Source organism: Aethina tumida, chromosome 7 (genome assembly GCF_024364675.1).
Source record: "Aethina tumida isolate Nest 87 chromosome 7, icAetTumi1.1, whole genome shotgun sequence".
NCBI lineage: Eukaryota > Metazoa > Arthropoda > Insecta > Coleoptera > Nitidulidae > Aethina > Aethina tumida.
In genome coordinates this window covers 9,467,121-9,479,726 of record NC_065441.1, presented here as the reverse complement: position 1 = coordinate 9,479,726, position 12,606 = coordinate 9,467,121, and the positions used below count along the sequence as shown (strand labels likewise).

The window sequence follows — 12,606 nt, the reverse complement described above, 5'->3', positions numbered from 1 at the left end:
TTGATTCAAAAAATTAAAATAAAATTAATATTCGTTCAAATAATAAATATTCAGACGTATATTTTTTCAATTATATTAATGTACTGGAAATTTTATTTTCATTATTACATAAGATTTGGGTTAAAAAATATTTTTTACATATTTCAAGAATCTCACCAAAGATGAGAATAAAAAATGGAGGATAATTTATTATTTTTTTGTAATTGCAATAATTACTTTTAGTTAAAATAAAAACTAATATTTCAATATAAAACATGATTTTTAAAATTCGTCCTAGAATTTAATTTTTAAAGTAAGAACTGATGAAAATGCTGAAGAAAATTTTAAACTTAAAAATGAGCCATATTTAAAATTTCCAAATAATTCATTGAGTTTTTCATAATTAAAAATGTTATTATTTAGAAATTTGAATAAAATTGTTAAATCAAATACGTAGAGAAAATTTAAACTAAACTCTTTCTAGTCAAAAGTTTACTAAATTTGTTGGATTTCTATTCCATAAACTTTAAAATGAAATTTTGTTAAATTTATATTTTGATAATTGAATTCAAAAATGTAAAATAAAATTAATATTCGTTCGGTAGTGAATTCATTATTTAACAATATTATTAACAAAAATTGTTCGAGCATATTTTTGTTTAAATTTATATTTTATTTATTGTACCGGAAATTTTACAAATTTTTAATATTTATATGCAGCAAATATCCATTTTGATTACGTTTCATTAAATTTCAAGTTCCCATACGAAAACACACATTCAATTTATGGTACAATCAATGCAAAAACTTGGCACGTAACAAATGCACGCATTTCTCTCATAAAAAAGCACGAGAAATAAAGCATTTACTACATACGTGTTGAACAGATTATATATTTTACTGGCACTCAACAATTAAAATTTTTCGATAAATCGCAATCACTACCAATTAGTTACTAAAACACAAACCCGTCCGCCCGAAAATATTTCGGTATGTTGCCATTAAATACAATTCAGTTATCGTTTATTAAAAGCATTTTTATGAAAATCTGCACACGCCGTTGTTTGTTTTGCCATGTAAAAAATGTTCATACGAGACGGGAATGTTAAATTGTTGCAATGAATCAGAATATTCATTGGACAAAAAATATACATTTACTTTGACTCTAGTATAAAAAGTTGTCCGTGGATTTATTGAAATGGATTAATTAAAAATTGGAAACACGTTCCATTAGGTGGAATCGAACAGATGCAATTTTATAATTTGTATAGTCCGTTATTTATATGGTCCAATTGTATTTATTGCAATTTGTGATCCCGAGATTTAGGAAAAAGGTGACAACGACTGTATTTTTCAATTCCAATGCTTGTTGTTTTATAACAAATTCAATTACGTAATTGTAAATCAATTTAAACAGTAAAGTAGAATAAGTAATTTCACATTTTTTCAATTTACACTTTTTTATTAACCATTTATTATATTATTTTCAAATTTGTATCTCATATTTACTTAGTAATTAATCACAAAAATTCTGTTTCTATTTGTATCACATACTTTATTGTGTAGTATTTTTTTCAATAATTTGGTTCTCATTTTCCTAATCAATTGTATCATTTTTAAGTTTTTTATTAATTATAATCCAAACAAAAATAAAAACAGGTATGTATTATTATTATACAAATTTATGAAAGGAAAATACTGTCAAACAGGTATTTGATTTTCTACGTTAATTTATTTGAGACCATTAAAATATATTTTTATAATAAACTGATTAAACATTTACCGTTGATGAACCACCATCAATCACAATGAGTCGGACATGACGAACGTTCGCGTTATTTGAAACGCATCGAAACGGAATACAACGTCGCATTCCCCATCAATGATATATTTCCAATTTAAAAATTACTTTAACAAGTAGTTTAATGAATATTGACAGTGCTATTTTAAATGTAGCCCATTCGTCAATTCGTGTATGTATTAATTACGCCACGTCAATTCTGTCCGCAGTGTCGAAAATGCGCTTGTTTAGTTATGTTGTTTGTTTTTAAATCGAGTGTTTTAATGGTTCATGTGTTTCGAGGAGGGCAACAATATTATTTTGATACACAATATACAGTAAAAGTACCTTATTCACGTTTTTCACTCTTATATTAAAAGTAATTTATTTTATCCACTGTTAGATCCATTTTTAATAGGTACTATTTAAATTTTTATAATTAATCAGTAAAGTAACCTTTAAAATACTATAAAAAATATGATTTTGATGTTTAATAAATGTTTAAACATCGTGAATGCGCAAACAAATTGTATACTTACAACTACATCTAAAAGGCAATTAATTTTATGTTTTCAAATATCTTATTCTAATTCATTTGAATATTTTAATTAAGTTTTTTGTTTCGCATCCACCATTTTTACAACTGTTGTTAAAAATGGCGAATGCGCAACCAATCCAATAATTAGTTACTATTAAACAAATTCTAAGAATAAGTTGATTATATTAAAAGTAATTTATTTTATCCACTGTTAGATCCATTTTTAACAGGTACTATTTAAATTTTTAGTAGTTAATCAGTAAAGTAACCATTAAAATACTATAAAAAAATATGATTTTAATGTTTAATAAATGTTTAAATATCGTGAATGCGCAAACAAATTGTAAATTACAACTACATCCAAAAGGCTATTAATTTTATGTTTAATATCTTATCCTAATTCATTTGAACGTTTTAATTGAGTTTTTGTTTAGCATCCACCATTTTTGCAACTGTTGTTAAAAATGGCGAATGCGCGACTAGTCCAATACACAGATAGGGAAAGACTGTTAAGAAATAAATAAATAAGAGTTATCAAATTTTTTCGAAATCTTGTAAATGTTTTTTTTTTGTTTTTTTTTTTTTAAATTGGCCTCTAAAAATTTTTGAGATTGGTCCAATATTAACAAATTTGGGATACACTGTAATGAATGGTACATTTTATACGGTGTTTTTGTAAAATATTTAGAAAAATCCGCCCCATGCTTCTGTTTTTTTACTTTTATTTTAAATAGGCCTTAAAAATATTTTTTTGGAAACAGGTTTTTAACTTTTGAAAATAATTGAATAAGATGTTAGCTCCCGAAGGGTTTATTTTTATAGATATAATATTTCGATATTCAGTCATTACGTATAGATCAGCTTCTCCCTGCACATAAGAAATTGATTTCCCGCATGTGATTTCGATTAAATTGTAGAAAATATTTCACCAACAAATTGTTTATTTAAACGAACCCATTCCGAGTAAGTAACACTGCGAATCTAATTTAGGTCGATAATTTATTTTCGCATAAAGCGGCGCGAATTCAACACAGATAAGTCCCGAAGTGCAGTGGCACTACCGAGTGATAATAACTTTTTATTTTAATACTTTACACCCGACCCACTTTCGCGAAAGTGCAATAAATGTAACTATTAATTCGCACTTAATGGATTCCATTCGTAACGTAATTCCGTTTATTAGCGATTAAAAGAAATGGTGCACGGACGGAAAATAATTTTAATTGTGACGCGGGGCGAGTCTTTTCCTTGCCCCCGAAAACATAATGGGGCGTCGAATGGGTTTTTGAAGTTTTGCGGAGTATAGTTCCGAAGTTTCGTTTCGATGTTATTTAAAGTTGCCCTTACGCTCCATAAAATCCTCCTCCTCCAAGAGATGTTACATAAACCAAATTGATTATCAAATATACAATAATAGTCCATTTCTGAAACTCGTTCGCCTCGATGTGTAGTCTAAATGGCTGCTCGAATTTTGTGTTACACTTAAAAGAAGTTATACCAACACAATAACAATGGTGCTGTAGAAAAAGTAAATAATAATTTCGAGTTAATATCTGGTAATTTAGTTCAATTCCTGTAATATTCATTGATAAGTGTGTCAGGAAGGAATGTAACGGTAGATTATAGATAAAAGTTTCAATATATAATTAAATAGTAGTTTAATTACATTTTATTTCCTGTTTGTACAATTTAATAACTTCACAAAAATAATAAAAGTACATTTTACGAAGCACTTAAATGGGAAATTATATTTAAAAGTACTATATATGACATAAGGATTGTAGATTGTCCATTAACTTCACATTTTTATTTTATTAAAAATTTGATGTTGTTGTTGAAAATAACTAATCAATATAAAATTAAACAATTAAAACAAAGAAAACAAACAAATCATAATTTAATAAAGTTATTATAATTAATATTATAAGTTAATTTATAATAATAATGACGCTTGTTTTAATGTATTTATATTATTAAATGAATTATCGATTTAAAATCTTTACAATTTTTTTGTGTAATAAAATTAGGGATGATTTCTAGTTTATATCTAGGTAATTTTTCAAACTCTAAAATATTTTAAAAATTCATTGATCAATACTAGATTTGTAAAATTTCTTATATTATTTTTCAATATTTCTTAAATATATTTTCAAATTATTAATTATTCAGTAAAGATTAAAAAGATTATTCTCGAGTTTAATTGTAAAATTTTAATTACCAACTTGGCATATGAAAATTCTCAAGATAAAAACACATTTTCCTATATGTTTTAGACTTTTTTAAGTATTTTTTTAATATTTCAAAATATTTAATAATTTTCAAATTGTTAATTATTTATTTCCATATGTTTTACCTTTTTGAACATATTTTTAGAGACAATATGATGTTTTCAACTGGCGTCACAAGATAAAAACATATTTTTCCAGATTTAATATTACTTTTTAGTATTTTCCTTAATTTTGTACATATTTAATAATTTCTAAATTATTACCAAATGATCACAAATAATCTTAAGAATGATTCTTTAAATTTTAAAGAAACCAATTTTCATAGTTTTTACTTTTTATTTTTACAAATATTTTAACTCGTAGTTCAATATATAAAACATTTTTTCACATTTTTTAATGTCAGTTTTCAATATTTTACTTAATTTTTTACACATTTCAATAGTTTCAAATTGTTATCTATTTAGTAATTAAAAAGATTATTCTCAATATTAACTATAAATTTTTGATTATCAATTTAGCATAAGAAACGTTTTGAATGATTCCTGTTTTAACTAAATTTATAAAAACAAATTACTTTAGGTTTCACCTCATTTTTAAGATTTTTTTTAGAGATAAAATGGTGTTTTTAACTTTCACCTCAAAAAATGGGTTTCTCCGATTTTTTAAATTGTTTTTCAATATTTTTCTAAATTTTCAAAATATTTAATAATTTCCAAATTGTTAAGTATTTATTTCCTTAGAATTTATCTTTTTTGAACATATTCTTAGAGGTAAAACATCGGCGTTTGAAAATAGAAACTCATTTTTCCAGATTTAATATTATCATTTTAGTATTTTCCTTAATTTTGTACATATTTATTAATATCTAAATTGTTAATTATTTATTTGGTATTTAATTAGTGATTATAAGCATATAGAATTTTAAAAATGAATGAGAGAACATTTTTCATAGATTTATATATGTATGCATCTTAGGTAATCTCAAATCAAAATCACATAAAGTAAAATGTATCATATACGCATACATTTTGTTACACAGTTATCGCCTTAAGAGGATAATAGGCACATCCCTATTAATATTCAACAAAGCACCATTTTCACGATATAATCGGATACAACTCGGGGGCTCTCTTTCAGGCAACGCATTAATTAGTATATATTTTCCGTTTCAGTTGTTATCCGAGTGTTTGGTTCGGGCGTATTAAATTCACCACCTAATCACTGCTACCGCCCTTTTACCAAATAACGTGCATATTTCGGATGTTGAATTACAATGTATAATAGTCTAATTGCACTGAACGCCGTTCGACGCCAGACACTGATTGATGGCAAATCCAATTGGGTTGATGGTGCTAATTCTGACGCTCGCTGTTAAATTCGATGAACCAGACAAATCAGATATGGAGATGTACGTCTTACAATTAGTTCGGTGGTGTGAACCACCTGCCAGGACTTATTAGCCTTGCAATTAGATTTGATCCCATGCAAAGTTTAGGTACGCTTAGTGCAGTTGATTTGGCATTTGCATTACGTGATTTGATTATGGATTATTATAATTTTAAGGTAGATTAAACAGATTCTTAAACCTCCTGTTGAATCAGTGTTCGCTATTCTAGTTATTTTTAAAAATTTTATACAAGTACAATAAAATACTTGTGTACTTGTAATAGTTTCAAGATTATATTAAGTAGATTTTGTTCATAGCTAATTAATTTCCTATAATTTCTTCTGTTATTCTATTAATGTAGGCATTTTTTAATTTTAAATTTCATTAAAAAATAACTAAATGGGAATATAAAAGGTTTAACGTTTAAATGGGAATATATTATCGTTATTTCTTTTATATTACTAACAGGTAATCAACTAGTAAATTCCAACAGTTAAATATTACAAACAATATTAACATACATCAATTTTGTAGAATATAGAGATTATTTTTAATTAAAAAATTATTGTTCAGGGATTTATCATTTTCAATTTGCTAATATTTGTTCATTAATTTTTATTGGTTTATCCACATATGAATTTAAAATCAATAACATACTTTTTACTTTTATTTAAAATATGTAAAATAAAAATAATAGTAATTAATGAAAAACATATTTTACTAAATATTTTTAATATATATATATTAATATATATATATATATATATATATATATATATATATATATATATATATATATATAATATAAAATATAAATATTTTTTTAATATATATATATATTAATTTTTAACAATTTACATTGTGTCAAATTTCTAAGCTTAATATTATTTTCATAATTATATTTAACATAATTCCCCAAGTTAATTATTTTCGGGAAATGTTTATGTTCATCAAATTTTAGTTTTCAATAATCACTATTTTTTATGGTTTAACATAATTTATAATAATATTAATAATAATAATAAATTATTTTCTTAGATAATCCTCTTTCTCGAACTTCTGAATTTTGCACCTATTTTATTTAAAAATAAATGTTATTTTTTTGTTTTGATATGATTTTTAAGGTATTTTTTAACTAATAAATTTTAGCATCTGTCAGGATGGATGATTTTCATAATTTTATTTAGCTTTTTAAAATTTCCACAATTTATTAAATTATTTTCCTAATACTTTTAAAGTTCTTTTAATTGTCCTTTTATTACCAACAAAAATATGTTATTAAAATAACAAAATAATTTTTAAAATACTTATTTAACCGATAATTGCGTTTTATTTTTTAAATGGTCAATTTATTCATTTATATTTTCATGTAAACATTGTATTTCATAACCTGTATGATAAACAAGTTGTTTATTATTTTTTTTTAAAAATAAACGATATTTTTTAAATACGGCTGAATATTTGAATGCTAATTTTACTATATGTGCTTTAAATTTACCATTAAATATCGTAAAAACTGTAAACCAAATACAAAACGTAACCACAATTTTGTTATTTAAATTTAAATGTGTGTGGTTATTTGTAATATAATAAAGTTCGCTTTAGATGGGCAATAAACAAGTATAAAATGGGTTCTATCCTAAAATTTAATGAATATTGAATAAAACATTATTTTTTACATTTAATAGTTCGGTGTGTGTTTAGAAACCTTTTGTACAACTTCGACCACAATTTATGGTATAATTGTGTTAGTTAAAAGTTTAGTATAAAATTTATGGTTCAGTGAATAAAACATTTTTTTTGATAAATATTATTTCAATTTGTTTGTTCGTTGACAAACGTTTTCATTATTGGAAGTGTGCTTGGAAGCATCGGTTTGGAACAATACAGTCTTAATATATAGTTGCCGTATGTTTGAGTGTCTAATACAAAAGACATTGAGTTATCTGAAATGCCATTCTATGCCAAATACCATATTTATTCTGAGGGGACTGTCAACAGAGTTCCATTAATATATCCTTTGTCCTTCACATTCAATTATCTGCAAAAGACACTCGAATCGAATTGGAACGTGAAATGTATCGTGTTTGTTCTAAGAATTCGATTGTATCCATCCCATTATGAGATTACAGATCATCAAACGATTGGATCCTAAACTAAGACCTGTGTTTTATGCAGACTTATCGAATTTGATGCTTAACTACCACCATACCAATTAGATTTGCAATCAATCATTGTCTACCATCGGGTGGTTAAAACACCGGAATTCAATTAATGGTCCGTACAGCTGTTTTTACGCAACGGCAACGGCAATGACAATTCCATTTTCATTAATATTTCCAGTAATCAATCCCTAAACGAACATCACACTAATGTACATCCACATTATAAGATTACACAGGAAAATTATTCATCAGACCACCCACCCCCCAAAATAGACGGAAAACGGGAGAAATGCAAATGCAAGATTATCCACATGAAGTGTGTGTAAACATAGAATTAGAACAGTGGCAACTGCAGCAATAATAAGACCTTATGGGCGGTTTGATCCGCAAACTCGAAGACGTCTGATTTATGTAGTCGATTCTAGTAATTCATAGAAGCCGCACAAGCGAATAAAATTTGAATCGAGTTTCCCACGTTTGAGTTAATCGATTTGTTTATATCAAAGAGTTGGAAATTAGAGTTGACCATAAAATCTTATTGTTACTACATACATTTACAAACATGAACATGAAAATTATTTGAATTGTTAAACTTATGTGTTATATGCTAAATTTACTTGAAAATCTTGAAATTTAAAAAAAAATGTTATTTTTTTATTTAGTAAGAATATATTCTAACTAATACACAAATTTGAAAATCGTAAAAGAATTACAAAAGGATAAAAAAGCTTGACAATTATTAAATTTACATTTTGAAAAATAGAAATTAAATAAACTTTAATAAATATAATATTGGAGCAATTCTGAAAAATAGAAATTAAATAAACTTTAATAAATATAATATTGGAGCAATTCTATAAATAAATTAAAATCAAATTTGATTTTATAAAAAGTTGTTTACTTTTTTTAAACAAAAAAATGAAAATTAAGTTTATTATAAATATTTCGTCGTTGACTGATTCCACCTTTAGTTATTCGTGTAATTAAATTTTAATAACAGTCGACTTTAAATTACCAATTATCTGTTAATATAGATTATTAACATACCAAAGCAATTTTTGCACATATAAACTTTGAATATTAATCCGTTCATTAGTGCTTAACGCAATTCGAAGTTTAAATTATTGATTTTCGAAATTTGTTTACGAGACAAATAATACAGATGTAATTTTTATCCCCATGTTTTAAACGGAACGGTTTCCTTCGTGAATTGCAAACTGTAAAAAACAAGTAGTAAACTGAACATTTTAAAACGGCACTTTAAAAATTCATGTATTTCCGTTTGCAGTAAACTTATTTTACTTCAGAAAGCACTTAACTAATATTAATTACGATTCTTTCTCAGTCGTTTCGTTAGCAACACGCAAATACGGAAAAATGGTAAATTATTAATGGATTTACTTATATAGTTTTTCTTGGGAGACAAAAAATATGCACGCTTTATTTTATTAGAGGAAGTGGAAGGGACAGTTGCAATTCCATTAATGTTCGACTGTCACGATGAATGGACCCAACAAAGGAAGGATAATTTATGTCCGAATTAGTTTTCATGGGTGTACCTTTGACGAATGAATACATTAGTTTTTGATGTCTTCTTTCAATTTCTGTCATGCGTTGATGGTACCGTTCGTCTTGTTCATCGTTTTGGCCGCTCAAATGAATGTAGAGAAGTTGAATGTTCGATGTCTTATTTAACTTTACAAATCGGAATAAATATTTTGATTTAAATATGCCTTAGAATCGATAATAACTAATAGAAATTATGCTTTTTGACACAATTGACATCTGTGAATGATGCCAAAAACTTAATGATCCTTCTGAATGATCTAAAGACAATTTTGAGATGTTCAATGTTCATTGATCGAATTGAATTATATTCACATTTTCAACTTTTAGCTGTATTTCGTGTGTTAGAGGTTGTTTTTAATTGGATAAATTGATTGCTTGACGATTAAAAATCTTTAAAATTAAATTTATAAACCTGTGATGTATAATATGTGCATATGTAATTGTTGTGATAAACATATATGCAAGTTTAAAATGATGTTAAACTTGCAAATATTTAATGATGGTGGAAAATGATGGGGCTAATTAACGGTTGAGCAAATAATAAATTCATGAACGGGAGCTGTTTGGTCCGAGTACCAAATTATCCGTTTAATAAATGCGGTTAATAAATTAATTAAGGCAACTGAACAGTTACCAAAATAGTGCCGTTAAAAACATAAACAGCAATAAATTATTGTAATAAATGTGTGAATTAACGAGACTGTTAAATTTCCATTTACTTGAGTGAGTTATGGGGCAGGGGAAAGGTTTATTGCTTTTTCGCCAACCTCGGCGGGGGCACACGATGATTTATAAAACCGATTTTTGTATGATATTTTGTAAACCGTTGCGATTTTTCACCAGGATTACGGACAATCGATTTTTTACATCTGTTTTGTATTACAGCATCACAAATCGTAAGACATTGAGATAAGTTGTGTAATTTTCGTTAAATAAGTTTTAACTGATATTTTTGTGTAATTAACAAATTTACAAATACTTTTTTATTTGATAAATTTCAAATATTAAAAACAAATATTTATTATTTTCCGAATTTGAAGCTAATATAGAAGGTTTTAAATATTTTTTACAAATGACAGTTTTGTTGGTTTCATAAAATGACTGTGTTTTAATCATTTATGACTCTTTTTTGTTATTTTCCCGCATTTTACAAACCCATACTTTTCAAATATTTACAACTACACATTTGTTTGTTAGCTGTTAAAAATAAATTTTAATAGTTAACACTTTTTGATACTAATTTCCAAAACTTTTTAATTAACTTTACGTCCTTTGCATTTTTAACCGAATGCATTAAAAGTAAAATTAAGGCTAATTTACTCTAATTCGACAAATGTTAACATACCATGAGTAAAACGATGCTTTGTTGCCGATTCTCGGTGGTGAAAGCCTTCGACATGATCCCGAACAAAAACGCATAAGTCATGATGGTGCCCAAATTCCTGACATCAAAGAACGACTCGACCAGTGGTACGGTGCTCATGGTCCAGTCGCAGCACAGGTCGCACGGAAAGATCAACAGCCAAAGATTGACGCTGACCAAATAGTGGTAGGTTAGTTGTCGTGTCGGTGTGGGTGCGACCGAGGCCGGATTGTCGAAGCGAGTGAACACCGGCAGCTGGGAACCCATGATGTGGAGACGGGCGAGTAATAAAGATACGGTGGTCGCGGCCAGAATGACGAGTCTTTTGGTGGCACGGTTCGACCACGGGAATTGGTAGGACGATTTGGGGGTTGTTGCCGCCTTAAGCATTTGCCTCAATTCCGGCAGGCGAATCTGAAAATAGAAAAAAGTGGTTGATTTATTTAATATATATTCTGTGGTATTTTCATAATAAATTTAATTAATATATCTTGATATTACTTTATTAAATTGAAAATTTGAAAACTGATATTATAATATATTATATATTGTTTATTTTTACAAAACTATATCTAATATTTTTATAATATAAGTAAAGAGAATGATTTATTGACTTTTTTTTCTCTTTCAGTAATTTTACTATAATAATTTTATTTTATCTAGGTATTATTATATTAAAAATTTTATTGTATTTGAAATTACTTCTACAAAGACATAAGTTAAATTTTGATAAATTAATTTTAAAATAAAGTAATTTTTTACATAACATTTTTTAAAATATATATATAAACGAAATGATTTCTTAGATTTTTTTGGTGATTCCGACATAATAAATTTAATTTAATAGAACCTATTAAAAATAAACTTTAGAATAAATTACTTTGATTAAAATAATTAATATCGATTTTGTCTGCAAGAAAATACAAGTAAAAAATTTGAATAATAGTAACCATTAAAAAATATATATGTAACATTTTTTGTTGCATACACAAACTGAATTTTAGCCAGACCAAATCGATTTAAATGTAACTTAGAAACGCCATCCAACAATTTGTCTCCGTTCCTCCACATTTAAACACGAACAACGTACACGCTTTTTTTCAACTTTTCCAACATAAAATATATTTTTATTTGGAACACTTTCGATTTTATAAGCAAGCAATAATCGTATTCCGTTAATTAATTTTACCTCTGAACAGCTTCGGGCCATTAGAATTGAATAGGTCGTATGGGGATTTGTCAGACCATTTGTTGCGAACGTTTGAGTTCAAATTATTTAAAATTGCGGCTGAGAAAATAAAAAATATTGAACACACGAGTTAGTGACTGGTCAAATAAAATTGTAGTTTTCATAAAATAGAAGGCAATTCTTTATATTTCTACTGTTACTATTACAATAACTTCGTGACAAATTATTTTTATGCGGTTCAATAAAAATTTATTAAATAAAAAGCCGAAGTTGTTAATCGGCTTATCATGCCGGAATGATATGATTTTCATTGTCAGAAATGCTCTTTCCCGCGGTACAGAGCTGAAAAATCAATTGAACGTCCCGGGTGATTTTTCATATAGTCATTCGGAGCTTAAACTACATTTA

At 26.4% G+C, this 12,606-nt stretch overlaps 1 protein-coding gene across 1 annotated transcript in view; it reads right to left on the bottom strand.

Annotated features, from left to right (window-relative positions):
* The window catches only part of LOC109596455 (protein O-mannosyl-transferase Tmtc3-like), a 74,495-nt gene that overhangs the window by 11,761 nt on the left and 50,128 nt on the right, over window positions 1-12,606 (bottom strand). Inside the window, exon 6 of the mRNA XM_049969859.1 lies at window positions 10,992-11,423. Within this exon, the coding sequence (XP_049825816.1) occupies window positions 10,992-11,423 (432 nt within the window). The remainder of the gene's footprint in view (window positions 1-10,991; window positions 11,424-12,606) is intronic.